We start from the raw sequence: 27,709 nt of genomic DNA, 5'->3' as shown, positions 1-27,709 counted from the left end.
TTCCTTCCTTCCTTCCTTCCTTCCTTCCTTCCTTCCTTCCTTCCTTCCTTCCTTCCTTCATGCTGATGGTCAGTCATGAGGCTTGAACTCAGTGCTTGGGCACTGTCCCTGAGCTTTTTTGCTCAAGGCAACTTTGAGCCACTTCCGGTTTCCTGGTGGTTACGTTGAATTAAGTGTCTCATGGACTTTCCTGCCCAGGCTGGCTTTGAACTACAATCTTCAGATCTCAGCCTCCTATATAGCTAGGATTACAGGTGTGAGCCACCAGCACCCGCCTACATTAACTATCTTTGACTATCTTTCTCACCTTCTGACTTGCTCTGTATGTGTTGTATTGTTTTTGTTTTTATTTTGTTTTGTTTTAGAGGTGAGAGAAGGAAGGTGATAAATATACTATAAACAGAAAAAAATCCTGCTCCCCAAAAAAGCTCAAATTGAAGTCATTAATTTTTTTCTCTCTAAGAATGTTTTGAATAAAGGAATTGTCATTACCTGCAATGGATGGGTGAGATGTGATCACATCGTTTATCTCAAGTTCAGTCTTTATGGGCATCTATGATCAAACATAGTCTTAACCAAGAAACTGAAATTGCAATCCTGTAGAATTGAATAGTGTGAAAGAAAAATCTACTATCTCAGATGCCTTGATTTCATTTCAAATTAGAAACTTATAGAAATATGTATCATTTCTAGTGGTAGATGATAATACTGTCACCTAGAACTTGGTGAATGTGTCTTTCTGCCCTAGGTCCATTTGTGATGAACACCAATGAAGAAATTTCAGAAGCCATACTTGACTTCAGAAATGCAAAAAATGGGTTTGAAAAGGCCAAAACTTGGAAGTCAAAGATTGGAAACTAGTGAAGGGCACAAAACCAGAATCTGATGCTTCCTAAAATTTGGACATTCATGGTGTTAAACCATACAAAGCATTCCATTTCAAAAGCTCACTTACGCTGATGTTTCTAAGGAATTCAACGTGAAAGTGATATGATTTTTATAGCAATTTATATGTTGGCTATTTCCTGGCACCTGCAAATAAACCATCATTGCTTCTTTAAAAATCAGTGTCTTTTGTTGTGACTGATGTTATTAAGCTTCTATTATGTGAAAAAAAAGAAGAGGGGCAGTTGTTCTTGGTATGTTTGCCTTTTGTATATGTGTACAGATGCCTTTGTTATTTTTGTGCATTTGTGAGTTTGTATGAAGCATATTTGATTGCTTCCTTTGTTACTGGTAGCATATCTGTGAGCATTTGTGGTCCCTTTCCATGCACTCCCATTGCAATACAATCATCAAGACAGTGAGTATGCTGGGGTTTCATGTTACAGGTTATCTGCTTTAAAATAACAGCAGCCCTGAGCATTGGAGTCAGTTTTAAAAATTGCCCTGCTATTGGTGGAGATACAGCAGGATTACAGCCAAAACTTCCCTGCATTTCCTGCCAAAATCTGTGTCAGATTTAAGACACATGCTTCTGCAAGCTTCCATGAAGGTTGTTAAAAAAAGTTTTAATCTAGAGTTGGGTTCCAGCCTTCTGTAACTGCTAGCATTGGTAGCCGTACCACTTCTTTATAAAGTAGCTAGAACCTGGACATAAAGGGAAAAGATTTTTTTTTAATTTGTTGCACATGAATTGAATGTAGAATTCTTTCTTTAAATGGAAGACTTATCCACCTCTTGATTATTTTTGGAGCATGAGAGTGAGAGTATTTTCATTTTTTTCTTGTTTCTCTCTCTCTCTCTCCCCACCCCTACCTAAGATTGTGCAAAAAAAGTACCTTGTCTAATTGAAGTCATTTCATTGGATTTTGATCACAACTGATTTTTTTTATTGTGAAAATACCGACAACTGATTTTTTATGTGAAGTTTTCCTTGAACTTTCCTTCTGGAGAATGCCTTTTGAAATAATTTTCTGTGGCTGACTTTTTTCAACTGTGTAGTTATCAATGGATATTGAAGTATTCAAAATGTACGGAAAGTGGGCAGTGGTGAATATTTTCATGGTGTCTTGTGTGCAGCTGGTGCAAGGCTTCAGTAATCAACATGAACCAGTGAAGGTAGGTGAGCTCAGTTTATAATGTGGTAAACTGGCCTCTATGCAAGGTTTTCTTTCTTTGCCCCCACAATTTTGGAAGCATTGTGAAAATGAGGAGCACTGTTAGTAGTGGGCAGAGCACTATTAATAATGGACAAGATGTATCCTGCATTTGTAACTGACGGCTCTGTTTCTTAGGACTAATAAGTTTCTTGCCATGAGCATTTTAAAATGTTGGAATTTCTTGGTGATTGTTTCTTGGATTATTGGGTGGATGGTAGTATAGCATGAGCATTCTGAAATCCTTTCAGATGGAAAACTTTCTCTCAATTGTATATACTAATGACACATGGTTTTCTAATGAAGCACTGATTTTATTTTTAAATTGCATTAGTATTCTCTATTCAGTATCTTTAAGTAGTTGTAAAAAGGGGTTTCAATTTGACCTGGCAATTTATGAGTACAAGGTATCTTGATCAATAACATCCCTTCTGAATTTTTTATGACACAAATAATTTTGTGGGTCATTTATTTTCAGGTAATTTGTGAGCAGCAAAAGTTAGTCTATTTCTTTAGTAAATTGAAAATGTTAATGCTTTCTATGCATATTTTCTAGAAAAATGCATTCTCAGAGTTTGTTTTGGCTCTTTGCTTTTTGAAATGTGTATGAAATTCAATAATAATCAAATCTAGCAATCAGCTCTTTGGTTCTAAGAGCAAACATCAAGGAAAACCTAACACATTGAGAGGAATTCAAAAAAATTTTAAATGGGGCTTTACTGATGTGGGAACAGTATTTTATCCAATTTTATACATTTCAAAAGATGCGACATTTTAAAACATTTCATTTTTCCTAGTGTTTCAGATATAATTATTTTGTCAGAAGTGATGCTAAATCATTATTGGTTTAGGAATTTCTGGTTATGATCAGACAATAAAATATGTCACGAGTTTTTGTAGCTGTTGTTTTGCAACACGCATTTCATCAGGGACCATATTGACCCCAAAAGGGGAGAATTCTTTCCTGGTGGGAGTGTGATGTTTTTGATATGTAAAGTGAAGATACACATGCGGCCCATAACAGATATGCAGAATCTCTGTATTAAAATTATTAGGGAAAAAATATCTGAAAGGCTTTGCCTGGCATGAGATTCTTGTCATTTTGTCTGATAGCCTTCACCTTACTATCTTTTCTACATTGAAATACACATGAAATATACACACCAGCCATCATGTTGGATCTCTGTGCCAAATGGAAGGTGAAAAGAAATCCTATTCTCAGCATAGGTAAGAGGAGTAAGCATTCGGGCTGTGTAAAGCAAATACAACTTTTCAAAATGCCCAGCTTCTTTGTCTGAAAACAGGAATCCTTTAAATGCACTGGGCTCGATGAATTTTAAAATTATGCCAGTATACTTTAAAAAATCATCAGTTTATTTGGTAGTATGAGAGAAGAGACCGAATTAATGCAGATGTATGATTTTTTAAGTTGTTCAGCTCTCTTAAAGAGCTTAGACTCTATGACTCTCTAGCTGTCTTGGGCATAGCCAAGTTTGAAATGTTTTAGCTTTACTCCTGCCATATCCATTTGCTTAACAGGGCAGTGGAGAAAAGCAGCTGCATTTTCATGTGACAAGAATGTACTTTTATGCATGGAGATATGGCTGTGCATGCTTTGGAATACAGCTAGCAGTTTTTCTCTTAAATGTCAGAATTGCATTTTAGAAAGGGAAGCACCCTATAATGACCTTCTATCCAACCAATTCCTAGCTAACTTAAATTGTGTCTGATATGTAGGAAAGAGTTGCCTATAGCTAAATGGAAGTAGATGTGGCTGGGTGATGAGACATAATGATGTGGATCATTTGGTCATAGTATTCCCTTAACAGAGAAAAATATAAGTAATACATTTGTGTGGGTATGTGCCAGTACCAGGGTTTGAACTCAGGGTCTGGGCACTGCTTCTTAACTTTTTGCTCAAGGCTGGTGTTCTACCACATGTCATAGCTCCACTTCTGGCTTTTTGCTGGTTAATTGGAGATAAAAACAACAACTACTACTACAACTCAGAGACCCAGGTGCCAGTGGCTCACACCTATCATCCTAGCTACTCAAGAGGCTGAGATCTGAGAGTTGTGATTCAAAGCTAGCCCAGGCAAGAATGTCCATGAGACTCTTATCCCCAATAAACTACTCAGAAAAAGCCAGAAGTGGCACTGTGTCTAAAGTGGCAGAGTGCTAGTTCAGAGTGCAGAGAGGCTCGGGGACAGAGCCCACGCCCTGAGATCAAGCCCCAGGACCAGCAAAAGAAAAAAATCTCACAGCCTTTTCTGCCTGAGTTGGCTTCAAACTGCAATCGTAAATATCAGCCTCCTGAGGAGCTAGGATTATAGGTATGAACCCCGGGTGTCTGGAAGCAATGTATTTCTTAGGCTAGCTTTCACAGCATGCTCCTTTTCTTTAGCCTATTTGAACTAATAAAGTCATACTCAAGGAAGTACATTTTCATTATTCCTACTCAAATGACCCAATGAGCTCTTATCCACTTTTCTATCAGGCATAGACATCAGCAATTCTTTCACTGATACTGTCATTTATAACCTTATAGTTAAATATATTGAATTCTAAGCTTTGGCACAGACATCTCTTCTAACCTTCTTAGTTATAACTGATTATTGGTGGTTGAAACATTTACACTACTATAAAATATTATTGGTACTAAGGATACAATAGATCTTATATCTTGAAATGCTATTTCTTTTATAGAAATTTTTGTCAGTGTGGGACTTTAACTCTGGGCCTGGGTGCTGTCCCTGAGCTCTTCAGCTCAAGGCAAGCATTCTACCACTTGAGCCACAGCACCACTTCTGGTTTTCTGGTGGCCTATTGGAGACTCACAGACTTTCCTGCCGGGGCTCGTATTAAACCACAACTCTCAGATCTCAGCCTCCTGACTAGCTAGGATTATAGGCATGAGCCACCAGCACCCAGTTTATATTTTTAATTTAAAAATCCTGATTTAGACCTATGGATAACTCTTTTGTATACACCCACTACTAAGAAAATTTCTAGAATGAGACTAGGGTATTTATATCCACAGATGATTTTATGAACAATCTGAAAATGAGAGCATCTGAAGCTCTTAAGCACATTTATTACCACAATAGATAAAGATGCTAGAGAAATATGGGTAAAATGACAGTAAAATTGTTTCTGAGAAATTTCCAGGCCCGACTTATTCTTAGCACGTGATATGAACAGAGGTTGCGAATTTACTGTAATTGGGAATGGAAGTTGAGATGAAATGAAACGAGGCAGAGATGAGATACACATTTTTTCTCAGATCGCTTTTATGGTAGTGAGAGTATTTTTCTCTTTTCCTAGTTTCTAAGTCTTAGACTCCTTATCAACAGACTAGGACATTCTAAACCAAAGAGACCCCCTAATCTTCAGCTCCCTGACATGAAAGGCTTGGCTGTTTGATATACTAATTTTCACAAAGAATAACCCTTTTTTCTCATTAGAACTTTCCAGTATTCAGTAATTCATCCAAAATTTTTCCCAATAAATTTTTATTGATTCCTCCTGCTCCTATTCACTGAGCTAGAAAGATGCAGCAGGAAATCAGATATGTCATTTCTTATCAGTATCACTAGGCCTCCAACCCTATCTAGTCACAAAAGACTAGAAAGTGCAATCTTAACTTTTACTTGGAAGATAGAAACCTGGAAATAATGGTAACCCCTATTAATAACTATCACATATGGTCTCTCTTTAATGCTTCTGAGCATTCCTTATCTCTAAAATGATGAAAATATTCCCAGTCTTACAACAACATCAGGGCATGAATTATATTGAGACACCTTGGGCAGGGCCAGAGGAGACAAAGTTTATGGATTTCCATCATGTCTCTTTTAAGGGAACAGAAGAGCCTAGACTTTGCTCTCATACTTAAAAAACAACTTCAGAGAAGATAAGAAACAGCTAAGACCAATCACTGAGATAAAGTATGTTGAAGGAAAGCAGGTTTATTTCTTTTGGTCAGGAGGCTTCTTCTCCCTGGAAAAAAAGGAAAACTCTAGATTCAGCTCAATTAACATTTGTAGCATGTACTAATACGTGTCAAGGATATGAGTAGAAATCATTTGTGTGTGTGTGCATGTGCGCACGTGCATGCATGCATGTGTGTACACATATTGGCCATACAGCTTTAACTAATAAGGGCCTGCGTGCTGTCCCTGACCTTTTTTTGCTCAAGGCTAGCACTCTACCACTTGAGGCACAGCACCACTTCCATCTTTTTGCTGGTTAATTGGAGATAAGAGTCTCATGGACTTGCCTGCCCAGGCTGGCTTTGAACTGTGATCCTCAAGATCTCAGCCTTCTGAGTAGCTAGGATTACAGGTGTGAAACACCGGCACCCAGCTGACATGATCTTTTGATCAGTGGGCTCACAGAAGCATGAGCTTGAAGGGATGACAGAAATGCAAGATAGCAAAGCAATCATAAGTAAGTTCTAAGCCTGCGTGCATCAGGTCTTGACTGTGTCTTGTGTGTCTCATTGGTCAAAGCAGGTCACATGAATAGAGCTAGGAAACAGATTCCTCCCTTGGCAGGTGGAGAGAGGGAGTGGAATTTTTTGTTGTTGGTGTTGGTCCTTTGGCCTGAACTCTGGGCCTGGGCACTGTCCCTCAGCTCTTCAACTCAAGGCTAGCACTCTACCACTTGAGCCACAGCACCACTTCTGGCTTTTTCTGCTTATGTGGTGCTGAGGAATCGAACCCAGGGCCTCATGCATACAAAGCAAGCACTCTACCACTGAGCCACCTTCCCAGGCCATGGGAATGGAATTTTTTTGACCATAGTTTATAGCTTTGAGTTGTTCCCTAGGCACTTGTCACACAGTTGTTTCTGGCAACTACAGATAAGTTTTTCATCATTATCATTTTGGTAGTTTGAGAATATCTAACCTTTTGAGATTGGCTTCTTCCACTACTAATGCCTTTGAGACCAATGCAAGTTGCTACACTTACCAGTAGTTCTTTTACTGGTGAATAGTATTACTTGGGTTTCTTACCTATTCACCTCCTGAATGATGCATGTGGATGAAGTTTTTTATCTATGACAAAAAAAGTTAATATAAGTCTATAGGTACAATTGTTTTCTGGCTCAATCTGTTTTAGGTTTTTTTTAAAAAAATAAATTTATTATTATAATCATTGAATAGTTGTACAAAGTTGTTTCAATTCAGCAAGCCAACTATGAACACAATGCACCTTGGTTGGTGTCACCTTTTCTATCATGTACAAACTTGTTTGTGAACATAGACTTCCTCTCTCAAGGTACATTCCTAGGAAGACTTCTGGGTCATATACTTTAGCATGTTTTTTTAAATAACAAATTGTGTACACATTTTCCAGAATGTTGTACCATTCAGAGCTACTTTGGAACAATTTAAATCTATTCTCTCTCTGCTCAGATAATCTGTCTAATGGGACTTAAGCAGATTCCTTGATAGGTGAATGAGGAGGAACACCTAGGAGGAGAGTGGGAAGCAGAGCATGATGGGTACAACTGAACCAGAAAAATGTAGTGGAGTTAGCTGAGCCTTTACCCTCCAGGTAAAGATGACACACAAAATGCTCCTTCAGCGAAACTCAAAAAGTTGCTAAGACACGGAGGGGACATGGTAATCAATCTAATTAATGTTCAATAGGTATATCATTTATACTTTTCCATTGAATCCCAGTACATTAAAGCAGTACCTATGTTTTTAAAACTTTGCTTTGAGGAATGGGCTGTTTGAGATTTGGAGGAATTTGAAGGGTGATTTTGTATGCCATTTAGGATTGTTTCTTAAAGCAACCAATCTCATCATGCTGCTTAGCTAAAAAAATTAATTTTGGGGGGCTGGGAATGTGGCTTAGTAGTAGAGTACTTGCCTAGCATGCATGACACCCTGGGTTCGATTACTCAGTACCACATAAACAGAAAAAGCTAGAAGTGGTTCTGTGGGTCAAGTGGTAGAGTGCTAGCCTTGAGCAAAAGAAGCTCAGGAACAGTGCTCAGGTCTTGAGTTCCAGCCCCAAGACTGGCAAAAAAAATGTATCTTTGGTCTTCAATCTTGGAAAAAGTCACACAAGCTGGGAAATACTCGGCAATCAGCTGACATGAGATTAAAAAATCTGTTTTAGGAAGATATTCATACAAAGGCTGGACACAGAGTCTCAAGCCTATAATTCCAGTACATTGAGAGGTAGAGATTGGGGTGGGGGGTGGAAATCCTGCTTCAAGGCCAGCTCAGGTGTAAGAATTCTTGAGGCTCTGTCTCAATAAGTGTTTGGGAGCAGTGGTACATACCTATCATCACAGTGACAAGGGAAAGCACAAATAAGAGGATCACAATCCAGGCTGGCCTGGGCTTAAAGTGAGACACTATCTTGAAAATAGCCAATATAGAAAGGGACTGCAGGAGTACCTAAAATGGTATATTATCTGCTTAGCAAGCATCAGGCCTGCAATCCAAACCCCATCATGTACTTCCCAATAACCATAAAATATTTTAAACCCCAAGTGTATAAGTCAATGGAATTTAAAGAATAACACTTTCTCATTATGAAAGCCATTTATTTCCTACTAAAGATTAGTAGACTTGTACAGAGTTCAGGCTCTAACCAGGTCTTTGAAATGAAAATTAGTTACATCATGCCCTAAATTAGGAGTTCTCATTCAAATTAGTTGGATGTATTTATTTTTTAAAAAACCTTTCATGTTGGCATAATTTTAGATAGACAGTTTGCGCAGATTTCAGAGAGCTGCTCTAAATCCCTTACCTAGCTTCTACTAAAAATCCTGATGACAAAGCTGCAGCCCACAATTTGAAATGAGACTGAAGAGGAGACTCAAGGTTCAGTATTTCTGGAGATTCTTTCCAGGTATATTCAAAGTGAAGCCAAGGTTGAGAAGCTCAGCAACAAACTGCACAGTGTGTAGCCAGGCAACCAGCAGTATGGCTATTGCCTGGCCTTCTGTGCCTGTTTCATCTCTGAACAGTGTACATTTACACACTGATAAAGTGGAATTGCAGGGGCTGGGGAGGTGGCTCAGTGGTAGAGCGCTTGCCTTGCATGCATGAGGCCCTGGGTTCCATTCCTTAGCACCACATAAGCAGAAAAGGCCGGAAGTGGTGCTGTGGCTCAAGTGGTAGAACACTCACCTTGAGCTGAAGAGCTGAGGGACAGTGCCCAAGCCGAGTTCAGACTCCATGACCAGCAAACAAACAAATAAAAAACGTGGAATTACGAAGACTTTAAGTCTCATATTTTAGAAACTGACTTGTGGCAGCAATGAAACCAGAAAATAATTTGCTCTTTAGGAGCGAAATTGCTAACCATCTTGCATTGGCAAAATAATCTGCTATTATATTAAAAAAAGATCTAGTTATCTCTTTCACTTCCTCTTGCTGACTGCTTTTTAGTTATTTTAGCTTTGATGAGTAGCACTGGATCAGATAGTAGAGATGAATCACAAGTGAGTGATCTGGCAAAATTTAACTGTTAAAAACCACTGAAATCAATGACTTAAGAATGTATTGGTGACTATATTCATACTTTTTCATGCTTATTTTTGTATTGCCCATGAAAGTAATATAAAGTTGATTGTATAAAAATCAATCAATGCTAGAAATCTATTGGAAACAATGGGTAGTTGTTATTGACCTTTTGTAAATGAATGTTCTGGATGAATTAGTTATTAGTTTTCTATGTTGTTGAAGTGTTACCATTTCCATTTATAATTGTGAAATAACTGGGTGTCATTTCTAAGTTCTTCCAAACTAGATTTTAAATTATGAAAAAACATATGCTTAAATGATTTTGAGTGCTTGGGTAAATATTACAATTTTTCATGACAAAGCAAACCATGAACCATAAGTTCAATTCAGTCTGGAGAATTGAATTTATTTTTCTCCTGAGTTTCCATGATTGAATAGTTCAAAAGTATTTTTGAAATAGAACTGAAACCTGTAAGAACTATGAAGTCATACATTGGCCTGTATTTATGGATGGCATTAGATGAAAATCTTTTCAACACAGTGAAATTTAATCTTTAAAGAGCTATTTAGTTGATTTAATCACTTTCTTGTGGAAGTAGTATTCACAATATTTTAGCTGAAAAACATTCATTCAAAAGATTAACTTGGATATGAAGTGGTTTTATTGTCTAACTAGAAGAGGAAGTGAATAATCAAAAGAGAGACTATTGACCGATGAGCCTTGATGTAGAATAATTGAGTTTCAGAGTTGCTCAGTAGGACCTAACAATTTTTCTGTTTCATCCTTAGAGTTGTTTTTTTTTTTGGGAGGGGGGTCCGGTTGTGGGGCTTGAACTCTGGGCCTGGGCGCTGTCCCTCAGCTCTTCAGCTCAAGGCTAGCGCTCTACCACTTGAGCCACAGTGCCACTTCCGGCTTTTTTCTTTTTGCTTATGTGGTGCTGAGGAATCGAACCCAGGGCCTCAGGCTTGCAAGGCAAGCGCTCTACCACTGAGCCACCTTCCCAGCCCATCCTTAGAGTTCTTAGATAAAGAAGCTGGAACAAGCCACATTAACCCAATAGCAATTCCACAAACCCTGTTTTTGTTCCTCAAGCTTCTCCCTACCTTCATTCTCATTAAATTTCCTTCATTCATATCTCACAGAAAAAAATTTAAAAACCCACATATCTAAGAATGTAAAATTTTTTTAAAAAAGGCTAGGAGTGCATTTTGTAAGAAAAAAGCATATTTCTGAAATCCAAAACATGTTTTAAAATTAAAAACTGACACAAAAGATTAGATGTTAGGAGATTCAAGGTTTCAAAATAGTTCCTTCTTTTTTGGATTGTAATCTCCAGGCCTTTATGGCCTAGGTTCTCAAATGAATAGTAGATATGAAAGCAATTTTTCATTGGTGAGAAAATTAGTATGATAAAAATCTGTGTTACTTTCTCATGGTTACTGTAACAAGTTACCACGAATGTAATGACTTAAAACAACAGAAAAGATATTTGAAGTCAAGATGTCAAATGCACAGAAAAAATCCTTCTCTTTCTCGTAGGTCTTCCAGCTTCTGGTGATTCCAGAGAATTCCTTGTTTATGGCCACACTCCTTCAGTCCCTGCCAGTCTTCACATGGCCTGTCCTTTGTATTTACTCCTTTTCCTCTTCTCTTGTAAGAGCACTGGTTATTGTATTTAGGGTTTACATGGATAATACATCATCTCAAGACCCTTAATTCTGTGACATCTACATATATCCCTTCCCCAAGTAAGGTAAAACTTGCAGATTGCAGGCACTAGGATGTGAACATATCATTTTTTAACTCCACAGTCAATCCAGCATAATATTTATTGTGAGAGTATTGACCACCCAGGAGAAGTAAATCTGTGATTCAATCATACATAGGTAAAATGTAGATTAAAGGTAGAAGATATCATTTTACCTAGGCATTGATATACATTTGAATAATCTCTAATTTAAACAGATCTGTTTATATGTGTGTCAGCAATGAAAGTTATGAAAAAATCTTAAGTAATTTTCTCTTCCACTGATATTTTTGTCTTAAGCAATCCTCTCTGTCAGTGTTAGAGCAGTCTGAGCAGCAGATGAGAGCCGCTTCTAGTTTGGAAGAACTGCTTCAAATCACCCACTCTGAGGACTGGAAGCTGTGGCGATGCCGGCTGAAGCTGAAAAGTTTTAGTAATATGGACTCCCGCTCAGCATCCCATCGGTCCACCAGATTTGCAGCATCTTTCTATGACATCGAAACACTCAAAGGTAGGTGTGTGAGTATGTGGCCAATTCTTACTTTATTAGATAGTGACTGATACACCAACTTTCTCCAAAAGTTTGAGTAGAGCAGGAGTGTGTCAGAGTGAGAACCAGTGCTTAAGCCCTGAGTTCAAGCTGCACGACCACCCCCACAAAAAAAAGGTCCATCAAGTTTACATTAAAAATGAACCTGGATATTCATTAACAAAGCGCATTCTAATACCATGCATACATAGATTTCAAAAAGAAAAATATTAACTATCGCTATTTTACTTCTTCCAAATCCTATGATTTTGGGTAAAAGTGAAAAGCAGAATGTAGAAGCTAGGTTGTCATAATGGGAACTGGTATTATTTTTTAAATTTTATGTTATTGTAAAGATGCTATACAGAGGGGTTACAATTACATGAGTAAGGTAATGAGTACCTTTTTTTTTCTGGTCGGTCATGGGGCTTAAAATCTGGGCCTAAGCGCTGTCCCTCAGCTCTTCAGCTCAAGGCGAACACTCTACCACTTGAGCTACAGTGCCACTTCTGGCTTTCCGGTGGTTTTATTGGAGATAAGAATTTCTTGGACTTTCCTGCTGGGCTAGCTTTGAACCGCGATCCTCAAATCTCAGCCTCCTGAGTAGCTAGGATTACAGGCGTGAGCCACCTGTGCCCAGCATGAGTACCTTTCTTGAGTACCTCCTTTTTTTCCCCCTACTATCCCTACCCTTCTCTCGCCTCCCCCTGGATACTTGTATTACTAAGAGCATAATGGAGAAAATTCTCCACACAAAATAGACTCTGGGCTAAAACATAACGTCAAATTGGTCCTCCGTGTCTGCAGGCTTCTACACCAGGGGTTTGACCAATGATGGATGGAAAATATTTGAAAAACAGTTGCATCCATACTGAACATATGAAGACTTCATCTTCTTATCATCAGTCTCTAAATGATGATAGTGTATTAGTCATCTAGAGAGGATTTAAAGTACATGAAGGAATGGCATGGGCTAGATGTAATACTACCCAAGTTTATATAAAGAGCTTGGGCACCCAAGGATTTTGTTCGGTGAGGGGAGGGTACCTAGACCCAATCTCCTGCAAATATGAAGTGACCACCACACTTCCTATTGCCTTCTTGGAGAAGACTCTGATGTCTTCTTGCCCCACTTCCAGTGATTTCCACACTGAGATGCAGACCAAGAAAACCACTGTATGTGTGAACTGTGCCATAATGAAGGAAATGCTTGCCAAATGAACTTGTATGGCCTTTAATTGGCGCTTAACTTTTTTGATGACATGTCAGAAACAGCCTAAGAAATCATTGTGGCACCATGGATCTAACATTGTACATTTGAATAATATGATCATCTATTACATGATTGTATCGACTAAATATTTTAAATTGGCCATTAAATAAAACGTATTATTTTCTTTTCTGCCCAGAGTTGTCTTTTTTCCCTCCATTTATTAATATATGATGCTGCACAAGACTTGGCTGTGAAGAAGGCTATGTATAGATGGAGACAAATCCCTCAGCAGCAGAGTAGACACAAATGTGAAGAAGACTGTGTGTTCCTGTGTAGGACTGTATGTGTGTGTGTGTGTGTGTGTGTGTGTGTGTGTGTGTGTGTGTATGAGAGAGAGAGAGATGGTAGAAAATATGGTCAAGGGGTGAACATCCAATTATGGCTTTGTGGCAAATGATGACAACGATTTCATGAAGCAGAGGAATGGCATCTCATTTGGATATCAAAGGCCTTAACCAGATTATCTGCCTGAAGGTCTGAGGTGATCATGGAGATGCTTTGAGACAGCAAGAGTTATCACAAAACCCAGAGTGATTTGAGGGCTAGAGTCATGCGTCTGTGGTAAAGTGCTGCCTAGCAAATGTAAGACCTTGAGTTCAAACGCTATTACTGTCCCCCCCACAAGTAATTTGGAATAGTCAGTGAAGTTGACATTTTCTAAGGAGGAATCCATTAAAAATAGGAATTTGCAGACTCTACAGCAGTAAGTAATCAAATCATTATGCTACATCAACTACACTTGGTTATCGGCTCCCTCGCATGTATATTTCAGGGTAATTGGCAATAGTAAAAAAAGTAGAGTTATAAAGCTTTTAGTTAGTGGCATTGCTCGTAACTGCATGAAATTTTGATTAAAATCTTCTCCAACTTTCAATACTTTGTTTTAAAAAAATAAAAAATAAAAATCAAACTCTAAGTAGAATTTTAGACAAGGACTGTTTTTATAGCTGATTACTTGTTTGTTTTCCCAAAGATTCATGATGAATATTAGTGAATCAAATAGTACCATATTAATGTTTAATTGATCAATTTCTCTCTCCTGTTAGCCACTTAAAACTCTTTATATAAATATTCATAATGAGGAATTTTAAAAAGCTTTCTCAATACTGAAGACTGATATTATGAACAAATATTTACATAAATTACAGTTACATACATGGTGTTATTTTGTATTTTTGGTAATTGAAGAAACAACATAAGAAGAAAATTGGGGTAAAGGAATAGAAAAAGAAAAAGCAGATAGGAAAGATATTAAACTGAGTGGGCTTATTTCATTTTTTTATATACAAATATTTGGAAGTATTGAATATTTCCAAAAGTGAGTACACTGTTCTGAGGAAAGATTAATTCCACTTAAATGCCCATTCATGTGCTTGTCAGGGTTAAGTCTCACAATAAATTATTTTAGCAACCACCAGAAACGTATTTCTTGATGGTGCTAGAATATATTCACACTTGACTTTAAGTAGAAAAAAATGCTATCCAGTTGTGTCTCTAAATTTTGCTTGATAAATACTATTTACATGTTACTTCTTTATATGCTTCCATTGACTTCTTCAGTAGTCAGCTTCTCCAGATAGATCAAACATGGTTGTACACAGACATAATGTTCTTTCCCAAGGGGAAACCCTCCCCCATGAAAGTACGGTAAAAATAGAATGGAGCACTTATTTGGGGTTTATTTTTTTTGTACGACATGGGCCTTGAACACAGAGCCTGGGCACTGTCCCTGAGCTCTTTTGCTCAAGCCTAGCACTCTATCACTTGGAGCCACAGCACCACTTCCAGTTTTCTGGTGGTTCATTGGAGGTAAGAGTCTCACAGACTTTTCCTGCGCAGGCTGGCTTTGAACCATGATCCTCAGATCTCAACTTCCTGAGCAGCTAGGATTACAGGTGTGAGCTAGTAGTGCCCAGCTGCGGTTTCCTTTTTTTTGTAGGCAAACTTTTCTTAAAGGACTGACAAGAATAGCCATCTAGCAAAAGAAACACACAGTAAAAATGTGAACACAGCTCTCTAGATTCAGCACCCTGGCACATGCTGGCACATTCTGGCACAGCAGGACCATTTTGTTTATTGTCCCAATGAGCTTGTTTTATGCAGTTATAGATGAAGAGTGGCAAAGAACCCAGTGCAGCCCTAGAGAGACATGCGTGGAAGTTGCCAGCGAGCTGGGGAAGAGTACCAACACATTCTTCAAGCCCCCATGTGTCCTTGTGTTCCGGTGTGGCGGCTGCTGTAATGAAGAGAGCGTCATGTGTATGAACACGAGCACTTCCTATGTTTCCAAACAGGTATGAGGGTGGTCCATCACGAAGCCTGGCCTCTTCAGTGCTTTAATGATGATGGAATTGTCACCTGCCACTGGCTTTGTTGTCAGCCCCTGTGCTTACTGCTTTACCTGCATAGTCTCATTAAATCCCTAAAGACTAAACAAGCTGAAAAATTATCTGATCCTTCTGGACAGATGAGGAAACTGAGGCTCAGAGAAGTAACTTACACATAGGTAGACAGCTGGCCAATGACAGAGCTGGGATCTTAACCTGGTATCTAGGACTCCAGTCACTATCTCTCTAATGGTAGTAAGGTCAAGAATCAGAAAATATACAGAAGTGACTAGAACAGGTTGATCTCAGAAATGAAGGCAGTCACACTGTCTTGTGCATCTGCTAGGTTCTGTGTTGCCCAACTGAAATGTCTGGGGAGAGTTTAATGAAAAGTGTGGATGGGAATGGAAGAAGAGAGACAGAAGAGTAAAGTACCTAGGACTATCACAAGAAGGGAGAGTGGTTCTGAGTGTTAAACTGAAGAGACCAGAAGGACTGTGGAAGCCAGAGCAGCTGGACTGGCTGCTGCCACCACCAACCCTTAGCCTGGCAGGAAATGGGGACGGGTGCTGGGAGAGCTGACGGGCACCATTTATGCCAGCCATGGGGGCCAGTGACCTGGGAACAGAGCCTGGTGGGGAAGGAAGGAGAAAAGACGGTATCTCTGAAGAGGCAAAGAGAGAACATCCAGCACAAAAGACCTTGGAAAAGAGGCTGGGAAGGTGGCTCAGTGATAGAGCGTTTGCCTTGCATGCATGAGGCCCTGGGTTCAATTCCTCAGCACCACATAAGCAGAAAAAGCCAGAAGTGGCACTGTGGCTTAAGTGGTAGAGCGCTATCCTTGAGCTGAAGATCTGAGGGATAGTGCCACATGACCATGACCTCATGACCATGAAAAGAAGTACTACAAGAAATCATGTATGCACTAAAGTTATCCATGGTAGCCAATTTTTAATGTCAATTTGTTTGGTTAACAGGTTAACTTATTCTTTTTTTTTCCTATAAAATATTTTTTAAGCTGAATGCTGGTGGCTCATGCCTGTAATCCTCAGGAGGCTGAGATCTGAGGATCATGGTTTAAAATCAGCCCAGGCATGAAAGTCTGTGAGACTCTTACCTCCAATTAATCACAGAAAAAGCTAAAAGTGGTGCGTGGCTCAAGTGGTAGAGTGCTAGCCTTGAGCAAAAGGAGCTTAGGGACAGGGCCCAGGCCCAGAGTTCAAGGCCCCAGATCAGAAAAGAAAAAAAATAAGGAAAAAATATATCCTTTAAACTTCAGGGTTTCTTTTTCTTTTCTCTATTTTTGGAGAGTCTGGGTGGGCGTGGTATCAAGGAGCCTTGTGATTTCACCCAGCGTTTTTGCTCATGGATGGTGCTCTACCACTTGAGCCATGCTTCCATTCTAGCCATTTTGATGATTAATTGGAGATAGATTCTCACAGACTTTTCTGCCCCAGCAGGTCGACTTTGAATTCTCAGAGGTCAGCTTCCTGAGTAGCAAGGATTATGGGTGGTAGCCTCCAGCACCCAGCTCCTGATTTCTTTTTTGAATGCCTTTTAGATAATCTGGGAGCTTGTGAAAACTCTGACCTCTAATATATGACAATCAGAAGTAGATAAAATATGGCCAAGCATCAACTGTTAGTAAAACAAAGTTTGCATAATGTATGATGATTTAGTTGATGATTGTGTGATTCCCTAGAGAAAGCTGAAGAATTGTGCAAGAAGATGAAGTTTAGGCAAAGCAAACACTAAAACACTCTTACTTATTCTCATGGAAATTACATTACATGTTGAAAGGTCAGAAAAAAAACCACAACATTAATGGATTGTTTCCACTTAGTAGATAGTTGAGTATTGTGTTTTGACTGCTGCACTCAACAATTTATTCATTTTACAGAATGTGCGCAAGTAAAAATGTACAGTAGTTTTTCTTTCCAAATATGCATATGTGAACATTTTAATAGAGAATATCAAAACACTCATCTCAAAGTTATGGATCACATGATGAATTCCCTATTCAAAAGAAAATAAGTAAATGAATACATAGTAAACATTACATGGAATGGGGACTGATGGACAGCTCATTAAAATCAAGTTCAAAATTCTGTACACATCATAGAACAACACTTGATAAATATATAATCTCTTTGTTTATCTCTTTCTTAATCTGGAGGATAAGAATAATAATTTAAAAATCTCACCCCATACTGTTTCATAAGGGGTAAATTATTAATAAAGTATTATCAGGCATGAGTGGCTCACATCTGTATTCAGGAGGCTATGATCACAGGATCACAGTTAGTTAGGTTAGTCCAAGCAGAAAAGTCTCCCGTTAACTAGCAAAAAACTAGACATGGAGATGTGGTTCTAAGTGGTATTGTGCCAACCTTGAGCAAAAAAAGGACAAATGAGAGCTCAAAAGTCTGAATTCAAGCCTAATACCAGTACACACCTCCCACCAGCACACACATATGCACACACACTAATCACAAAGTGCCTGTTGTAACAGGCTGAGGATATAGAAACATAGAATGGCATGTTTTCATTTGGACATGATCTTATGTCAGCTACTCAATGCTATGGGGGAAAAACACCCTACACCTCCATGGCTTCAAAGAACAACAAATGATCATTTCGGATGTGATGATCAATTAGTTTAAGGGGCTCAGTTGTGCTTGGCTCAAGCCTGTAGTGTGAGCCTAGATCTTTTCTCTTGTGTCTCTCATTCATTAAACAACAACCCTGTCAGATTATGTTCTTTTTTATTTTTTTTTTCAGTCGTGGGGCTTGAACTCTGGGCCTGGGCACTGTCCCTGAGCTCTTCAGCTCAAGGTGAGTGCTCTATCACTTGAGCCACAACTCCACTTCTGGTTTTCTGGTGGCTCATTGTAGATAAGAGTCTCACAGACTTTCCTCCCTGGCCTGGCTTTGAACCTCGATCCTCAGATCTCAGCTTCCTAAGTAGCTAGAATTACAGGTGTGAGCCACTAGCACCCAGCTTATTCTTCTATGGTTACAGATAAGCAAGAGAAAAATAAAGTCTTACAAAGCATACGAGTTCCAGTTTGTACTTGTGCCTGCTAAAGTTTTGCTGGCCAAAACTAGTGACATAGCTGCATCCAAAGTCAAGAGTCAGGAAATTATAATGGAAGGGATAAGTAAATAGTTGGTATAATGATCACATCCAGCAAGTACTCACAGAACCTCCATAGCTCATTGAATCCCTACAATTTATTCTCATATTTAAAGTAAAAGCAGAGGCCAGTGTCATTTTACACGGATATAAATGACACCAAAAAGTTAGGACATTTGAAAAATCATGAGCTGGGCACCATTGTCTCAAGCCTGTCATCCTAGCTACACAGGAGGCTGAGATCTGAGGATCACAGTTCAAAGCCCGCCCAGGCAGGAAAGTCCATGTGAGACTCTTATCTTCCATTGACCATCAAAACCTGGAAGTGGAGCGGTGTCTCAAAGTGGTAGAGTGCTAGCCTTAAGCAAAAGAGCTCAGGGACAGCAGCCTGGCCCTGAGTTCAAGCCCCAAGACGAAAGAAAGGAAGAAAGAAAGAAAGAAAGAAAGAAAGAAAGAAAGAAAGAAAGAAAGAAAGAAAGAAAGAAAGAAAGAAAGAAAGAAAGAAAGAGCGAGAAGGGAGGGGGAGGAGGGAAAGAAAGCAAGGAAGAAAGGAAGGAAAGAAGGAAGGAAGGAAGGAAAGAAGAAGGAAGGAGAAAAATCACGAGCTACTTCATAAAGGTGAATAGCCCCTCATTCCATCATTCTTCATCATTAAAAGTTTCATTCTTATTGGACAACTTTGCTAAGGTCACTACCATAAATACAGAGGCAAAAATGCAGATTGTGAATTTTTAAAAGAAAATAATAAAGTAAAATACAATTATGGCTATCTTTCTCTGTTATAGCTCTTTGAGATATCAGTGCCTTTGACCTCAGTACCTGAGTTAGTGCCTGTGAAGGTAGCTAACCACACAGGTTGTAAGTGCTTGCCAACGGCCCCTCCCCATCCATACTCAATTATCAGAAGATCCATCCAGATTCCGGAAGAAGATCGGTAAGCATTTCACATACTAGATTGTGTTTGTCCTAGCCTAGAAAAGACCTCATGAATTATGGTCATAATTTTTTTGTTGCTCATTCATCTTTTAGCTTCAAAGTCTGCTGTTAGTAATGGTTTGGCAAAAAGATTTTTTATTAGGGTTTGATAGATCAGAAAACCCAAAAGCTTGGTGGTTAGGATCCACCAAGTATAGACACTTTGGTTATTGTAAGTGCTTGTCCTTAATATGCATGGTCATATGTAGTTGTAAAATGCACCAATGATTCATTGGAAATGGCATAACAATTAGTATACAAGTTTCTCAGTGTTCTATTTTAAAATAGCATAAGCTAAGAAGCACTGGCAGCTCAGGCCTGTATTCCTAGCTGCTCAAGAGACTGAGATCTGAGAATAGAGGCTCAAAGTCAGCCAGGGAAGAAAAGTTCAAGAGGCTCCTATCTCCAGTTAACCAGCTAAAAGCCAGAGTAGAAGTGTAGCTCACATAGTAGAGCACCATCCCTAAGTAGAAAAAGCCAGGTGAGAATGCATGGTCTTGATTCAAGCACCAGTACTGTATGGGGTTTGAAAAATGACTTAAAATTCATTTCACTTTCACATTTTATTGAGACTCCTTTTTGTGATTCTTTATATAAGACAAAAGTGCTCTAATGTGCTCTGAAAACAAGGGTAAGGATCATTGATTGGGAGGGGGGAAATTTAATATAGGGAAACCATTAAGGGCAAATTGGAAATACTGAGTAGAAAGATTAAAGTAGCTAAGTTAAACACTTGGATTTTGTAATAAAAGTATTATGTGTCAAGTGAAGGACAGCTTGTGATTATATGCTAGTTAACACTGAGCCAAGAAAACACTTCTTTTTCCCTCAAGCAAAGATTAAGTGTATGGGAAAGGAACATACATCTAGTTTTGAGATCTTCCTGCTGCCCTAGCTAACATCCTTATTTCCATCCTAAAGAAAATAATCTCAGAAACTATGTTAGAGCACTATTTACTCTGGGTAAATAAACTGTTAACAGCTGTAATTTGCCTAGTTTTTTTTTTGTTTTGCTTTGTTTTTGTCAGTCATGGGGGGGCTTGAACTCTGGGCCTAGGTGCTGTCCCTCAGCTCTTCAGCTCAAGGCTAGCACCCTACCACTTGAGCCACAGCGCCACTTCCGGTTTTCTAGTGGTTTATTGGAGATCAGAGTCTCACGGACTTTCTTGGGCTGGCTTTGAACCATGATCCTCAGATCTCAGCCTCCTGAGAAGTTAGGATTACAGGCATGAGCCATCAATGCCCAGCTTAATTTGCCTAGTTTTAACAACTATCTTTTGTAGGAGATAAAGTAACTTTTCTGAATTACAGCCTGGTTTCTGAAAATCACCCAATGGAATATTCATAATTACAGAATTACTATCTAATAAGACACAGTTTACAAATATGAGTTAAAGTCTCATAACTGTCATTTCTTGAAGTGAGAGCTTTTGAATGTTGTCCCTGAGAATTTGGGAATACGCAATGCATTTATTAACTGCAATCACTGCATTATACAATACAGTATATAATAAACTTGTATTCCTCCTGTGTGACTGAAATAGAAAATAAACACATTAGAACTGTGACTGCTGATACACTTGGAAATTTGTTTAATGCTTCAAAATTTTGATTAGTTTGGAAAGCTTTTAAATCTAATCTCTTGATTTCTTTTCGTAGATGCCCCCATTCCAAGAAACTCTGTCCTATTGATATGCTATGGGACAGTACCAACTGTAAATGTGTTGCACAGGACGGGAATCCACTTGCCGGAACAGAAGGTAATGATAGCAGCAATGAAATTATAATAGTCATAATAGCAATAATACGTCCAATTAATGTTACTGAATATTTATCTTAGCCAAATTATGCTACAATCTGTTTTTGTTTTTGTTTTTAAATTTTGCTGGTACTTGAACTCAGGGCCTGGGCACTGTCCCTGAACCTCTTTGTACTCAGGGCTAGTGCTCTACCACTTGAGCCACAGCCCCACTTCCAGCTTTTTTTTTTGAGTAGTTTATTGGAGATCAGTGTCTCATGGGGACTTTTCTGCCTCGGGCTGGCTTTGAAGCGCTTAGATACTCAGCCTCATGAGTAGTTAGGATTACAGGTGTGAGCTGCTGTCACCCGGCTGCTTTTCTACATATTTAGTCTGCACAACAATTTTTACGATTACAGTTGAGATGTCCAGTAATGTCCTCAAGGTATACAGCTACCACTAATAGAAGCAGCCAGATCCTAGAGCCCTCGGCTGTGATCATATAAGCCTACCGGTGGCATCAATCTCCTCTTTAATCTCAAAGAAAAGTCAAAAATAATTAAGAATGTCCCAAAGCATTGCATTCAAAAAGAGATTTAAACTTTAATGAAAACTACTTCTGAACTAAACACTACTCAACCACAGTTTACCAACTCATTTGTATAAAGGTCTCACAGGAACATAAAGTAATTTTGGACTCAGGTTCTTTCAAATACATCATGTCAAAACACGCCAATAAAATTGAAAAAAAAACAAATGAGGAATAAGGGAAATCTTTTTTTGGAACGGGAGTAAAGTAAAAAAAAAAAAGTTATTGGTTCAAGATGGATTGGGAAGAAAGTAGGTTAGCATCCTTGCTCCTAATCTACAATTTTGTGGTTCTTAGTGAAAAAGAAGGCATTTTAAATTTTATTTCCCAGAAGTTCGACAGAGTTCCACTGAAAACAATTCCAAGGAGTCATGCAATTTACATCTTGCTTGTTTTAAGCTATAATCAACAAACAAGAACAATAAGGATTCAGTATTAAGAAATCTGCTTTAGAAATGATAAATAACAGCCTACTTTTGATTGTCCTCTCAGCTTCCATGTAAATGTTTTCATGAAATCCTAGTCCAGGGTGTGAGGTAAGCCTACAGTTCATCTACTTTAATTGCCCAAGTAAATATGGACGATCCTGTACATCCTTCTCTCTGAGTATTCAGATACCCTCTGCCAGAATAGAAATCAAGGCAGCAGGGAGAAGTACTATATTGAACTTCAATTTTTTTTCCTCTCCAGAACTATTGTCCAATGGTATATAATGTACATTTTATAGGATAAAAAAGATTAAATCAATGTTAACATATTTTATTTATTCCTTTAGAAAATAGTATCATTTCAACATGCAACTAATACAAAATGTATTAATAAGATACTCTTTCTTTGTGCTAAGCTTTCTGAATCTAGTATGAACTTCATACTTTTAGCACATCTCAATTTGTATTCCCAGTTCATGCTCAACAGACATGTGAGGCCCAGAGCTATCTCAGTGGACAGTCCAGTTCCCAAACATCAATTCATTGGCTCAGTTCTCATCTGATAGAGCCTTGTAAGACTGATTCTAACTCCTTCTTCACGTGATTCATTTTTAAATAGTGTTAGAAACTTACTGTGGGCCAGGCGCCAGTGGCTCATGCCTGTAATCCTAGCTACTTAGGAGGCTGAGATCTGAGGATCTCATTTCAAAGCCAGCCCAGGCAAGGAAAGTCCGTTAGACTCTTATCTCCAGAAAACCAGAAGTGATGCTGTGGCTCAAGTGGTAGAGCACTTGCCTTGAGCTGAAGAGTTCGGGGAAAGCTCCCAGGCCCAGAGTTCAAGCCCCATAACCGACAAAAAAAAAAAGGAAGTTACTGTGAGAAGCAATAGCCATAGAACTTAAATTCTATTCTAGTTGAAGTTTCCAGGTCACATAGGTTCTGAGGCAGAAGGATTGCATGCAAGGACAATGCATTAAAGGGTGAAGCGAGAAGCAGTACATTGTGATGCAGTTGCTAAAAGGCAGCAGCCCATTCTATGGGGAGTGGAAGCTGGGCCCTCTCTTGGGGCACATCTTCAATAACCAGGTGAAGGGGCTGGGCCTGCACACTAGTACAGACTTCCTCAGCAAGGGACTTCCCATTAGATGAGGAGGCAGTTACTGGGGAGGAACTCATTCAGTCCACACATGTATCACGGTGGAAAGACTGAAGTGGTCTGACCCGGAGAATAGGAGGGCTTAGGAGTGGAGAGGAGAGAACTCAGCACGTTTGGGGTGCTGGAAGATATTCAGCAGAGTGGGGACATCTATGGGGTGGGGGGTTCTGGGTACATGGGGGAATGGAAGCTAGGAAGAAGCTAAATTGAACACCTTGTGAGCCTTGTGCTGGAGACGCTGGCATGTGATGCTAAGGCCAAAGAGAAACCACTCAAATAAATCAAGCCGCAGAGGGATAGCACTCCCCTGAGAATCTTTAATGAAGTCAAGCTAGCACGGTATGGAAGAAGATGAGTTGATCCAGGCAGCAAAGGAAGCAGGGAGCTTTGGGGAAATGGTAGGCATGATGGAAATGAGATAAGCAAGTAGTCTCCATCGCAGTCCCTGCTAATTTTCATCTCCCGTAATTGCTTAGTGTGCCCAAATTCAAGTTAATTTCTCCAGTAATCCTACCAAACTGCTGGCATATACTGAGCTTTTTCTGTTCACTATTCATCTTCCCCACGAATGTGGCTGTTAAGCCAATTGCTTTTTCCGTAGTGACTTTTCGGGAAGTGCATTTGGATTAACAAATGCCAGCCCGATTTATTTTCCTATGGTTACAGTGAAGTCGTTATTCAAAGCTGTTAAAACAACCAAGTAAAACAAAAAGAAACCATTGGGGGCATCTCTATTTTGTAATGTGGAGGATTTAGGACATTCCTTTCCTTCTCAAGAGAGTCATAATTTCAAGGATGTATTCCCCCAAATTTCACCCATGTATTCTTAAAATTATAAATGAAACAAGGATGATGGCAGAGCACACTGATAGCGCATCATCCAGGATGTCTGAACTCAGTCTTCCCTTTGCCTGTAAGGAATGTAAGGGCTGCCTCTCGACTACAATCTGCTGAAGTGAATTCAACACCTTGGGGATTGTGTTTTTCTAAACCTCCCTGTCCAACAATGTAGTCCTCTATGAAATGCTCCAAGTGGATCTCTTCTGCCATCTAGTGGTCCATATGAAATGTTAAGCACTTCCTCTCTTCCAAGGAGAAACAGTCTTGTTTTACCCTAAAGAGACAGCTACTTCACTGCCTTATGGTATACACTGCTCACCATTTTCCTTTTCCTGTAAATCAGAACGAGGTTTCCGGGGCATCTAGTCTATATAGTTTCTAAAACATTCACCATTTAAAAATCAGTCAAAACCATGAGATTGCATGTTGTGAAATTACCATTTGAGTTTAAGGTAAGAGAGAGAGGACAGGGTGAGGAAGAAGAGTGTGTGGGGGGGGAGAGGGAGCAAAGAAGAGAAGGTGGGAGGGAACGAGAGACAGAGACAGAGAGAAACAAATACAGAGGCAAAGAGAGACTTAGAAGTTGTTGTGGTGAGAAAATTCACTTTTATGATAGGGAGGGAACTTTCAAAACATTTGGAGCAGTGGAGTAAGATGACTAGGTTTGAGTTTGATAATCATGTGAAGAACAGATGTGAGGGATAAAACTTGTGGTGGTGAGATGTCTGAGAGGCCACCTTCACAAGGAATACAAGGAGCTGATCAAATGCGTGGCCATTGCAGTGGTTATGGAAAAAGGAAGAATAACCTGGGGGTGGGGAGGGTACTGGCCAGGGATGGGAGTTCCAATGTAGAGACTTCAGGAGGGTGTATATGGTTGAACTACTTTATGTACATGTGTGAAAATCGACTAGTACAACCTATTGGAATTGTTTTAAGAACAGGAATATGGTCAAGGAAAGAGAAGAAAGGGCTGAGTTTGATTGAAACACATTTGATATATTTATGCTAATATTGCTGTGCACTCTACTTGTATAACTAACATGTGCTAATGAAACATCTTTCAAAGAATGAAAGAAGCAGAGGGCCAGTGGCTCATGCCTGTAATCCTAGCTACTCAGGAGGCTGAGATCTGAGGATCGCGGTTCAAAGCCAGCCTGGGCAGGAGAGACCGTGAGACTTTTATCTCCAATAAACCACTAGAAAACTGGAAGTAGCGCTGTGGCTCAAGCGGTAGAGCGCTTGCCTTGAGCTGAAGAGCGCAGGGACAGCGCCCAAGCCCAGAGTTCAAGCCCCATGACCAACAAAAAAAAAAAAAGAAAGGAAAGAAAAGTCCCCATGAGGCTCTTATCTCCAATGAACCACTGAAAAACTGGAAGTGGAGCTGTGGCTCAAAGTGTTAGAGTACTAGCTTTGAGCAAAAGAGTTCAGGATCAGTCCTTAGGCCCTGAGTTCAAGCCCCATTACTGACCAAAAAATAACCCCTCCCCTAAAAAAAAAAACCAAAAAACAAAAATGAAAGAACAAGCTCAGGGCTTCAGGACTGACTAGATATTGTGTCCAAACGTAATACATTGTTTGCATCCAGAGTAATGGTTCCATTCCTTAAAAGAGGCAAACTGGGAGAGAAGCCTGTCTAAGGGAAGAAGCCCCTACCTTTTCCTCTCAAAGCTTCAAGAAATGCAAAGTGACTAAGTTCAAATTCTTCCAAAGTTTCTACCTCCTCTATTCTTTTTGCAATGGATTTCAATTTACTAATTAGGATTGGACAAAAAGTACCACCTATCCAATTATTTGGTACATTTTCTAGAAGTATCCATGGGCTAAACATATCAAAAGTGTTTCAAAGGATCTTCAGTAGAATGTATCTTCCAGTAAATAACTATGGAATCACAGTTCATTGCCTCCGTTTTGTCTTTCATACCATTGTATTCATCTGAGTTGTAGACTGTATCACCATTGCTATTGTCAGTCTGGTTCTGAAATGTATTGCTGCAACACAAATTACTTCCATTCTGCTCTCCTTTTAATCTCCTAAAAAAATTGGTAGCAGGGCACTTATAACTCATAGACACCCTATACATAACTGCAAATGCTTAATTGTCACCTATCTGATAATGTCTAAAATACCTTAAACCCATTCAGCAAATGGTAATTTCTCACAAATTATACAACACGTGGATTTTGTGTTTCTGCTAGAAAGTTAGAGGTGAATCTCCTTAATCTGGTGACTAAATTAAAGGCAAAAACCTATAGGAAAGGAAATTGAGTGAATCCAACTTATATCAGGCTAATGTAGATTCAACAACGCATGGATGTTCATAGTATAGAGAGCTCCAGCTCTCCAACCAACATTTATCTGTTTCTGTTTAGACTACACTCATCCCCAAGAACCGGCTTTCTGTGGGCCACACATGAAGTTGGACGAAGATCGTTGTGAGTGTGTCTGTAAAACCCCATGTCCCAGGGATCTTATTCAGCACCCAGAAAACTGCAGTTGCTTTGAATGCAAAGAAAGTCTGGAGAGTTGTTGCCAGAAGCACAAGATTTTCCACCCAGACACCTGCAGGTCCATGGCTTTTTCACTTTTGCCTTAACTTAATTTATGTAAGTTAAGTTAATGGAGATGCCATGTTGATTCGATGGGATTCCTTCTGAAGCTATTTTTCCCCCTCAGTGTTCACACATCCCCCTCCCTTTTTTTGTTGGTCATGAGGCCTGAACTATGGGCCTGAGCACTGTCCCTCAGCTCTTCAGCTCAAGGCTAGCGCTCTACCATTTGAGCCACAGCGCCACTTCCAGCTTTTTCTGTTTATGTGGTGCTGAGGAATCGAACCCAGGGCCTCATACATTCAAGGCAAGCACTCTACCACTGAGCCACCTTCCCAGCCCCACATCCCTTTTTGATAAAAAAGAACACATGTTTTGAAGCTAAAGAATAAACAAAAGTGAGTACACTGATGACTTATTGAGACATGAAGAAACTCCTGCCTGCTATTATGAGTTTATAGGTCTTAAGCAAAAACCAAATTGATGGAATTTAAACAATTACTTAGTGGAGGGGAAAGAGCTATCAGCAGACTCTTTTGTTCCAGTTCTTTCTCAGCGTATATGTGTTGAGTGTTTTTCTTTGATGAAGGGGATGCCACTAGATTTATATAAGCAAGAATTATTTTCCATGGCCAGAACACTTGGATGTTACTTTTTAGGCTTTAATCAGTTTTTTTGATCCACATCGAATAACCACTCAAGATTTCCTATTGACATTTTAAATACATGTCTAGCATGTATTGAAAACACAAGCAAATCAGAACAGTTTAGTTCTTGATGCTAAATTCTCATCTTCACTTTCTTTTGGGACAGCTGTGAGGGCCAATGA

The 27,709-nt window shown here is 39.3% G+C and overlaps 2 protein-coding genes across 3 annotated transcripts in view; both read left to right on the top strand.

Moving 5' to 3' along the window:
- Window positions 1-1,064, top strand: part of Pir (pirin (iron-binding nuclear protein)) — a 72,082-nt gene extending 71,018 nt beyond the window's left edge. For both annotated transcript variants that reach the window (XM_013032123.1, XM_013032121.1), the window contains exon 10: window positions 749-1,064. In XM_013032123.1, coding sequence (XP_012887577.1) covers window positions 749-861 — 113 coding nt within the window. In that variant the 3' untranslated portion in view covers window positions 862-1,064. The remainder of the gene's footprint in view (window positions 1-748) is intronic.
- Window positions 1,065-1,971: 907 nt separating this feature from the next.
- Figf (c-fos induced growth factor (vascular endothelial growth factor D)) lies at window positions 1,972-27,709 on the top strand. Its single transcript, XM_013032148.1, has 8 exons — window positions 1,972-2,061; window positions 8,759-8,776; window positions 11,640-11,850; window positions 15,245-15,435; window positions 19,390-19,538; window positions 21,239-21,339; window positions 26,704-26,899; window positions 27,694-27,709. The coding sequence occupies exons 1-8, from the start codon at window positions 1,972-1,974 to the stop codon at window positions 27,707-27,709; spliced, it is 972 nt and encodes a 323-aa protein (XP_012887602.1).

This window comes from Dipodomys ordii, unplaced genomic scaffold (assembly GCF_000151885.1).
Source record: "Dipodomys ordii isolate 6190 unplaced genomic scaffold, Dord_2.0 Scaffold150, whole genome shotgun sequence".
NCBI classification, from domain to species: domain Eukaryota; kingdom Metazoa; phylum Chordata; class Mammalia; order Rodentia; family Heteromyidae; genus Dipodomys; species Dipodomys ordii.
This window is presented reverse-complemented; position numbering and strand designations above follow the sequence as displayed.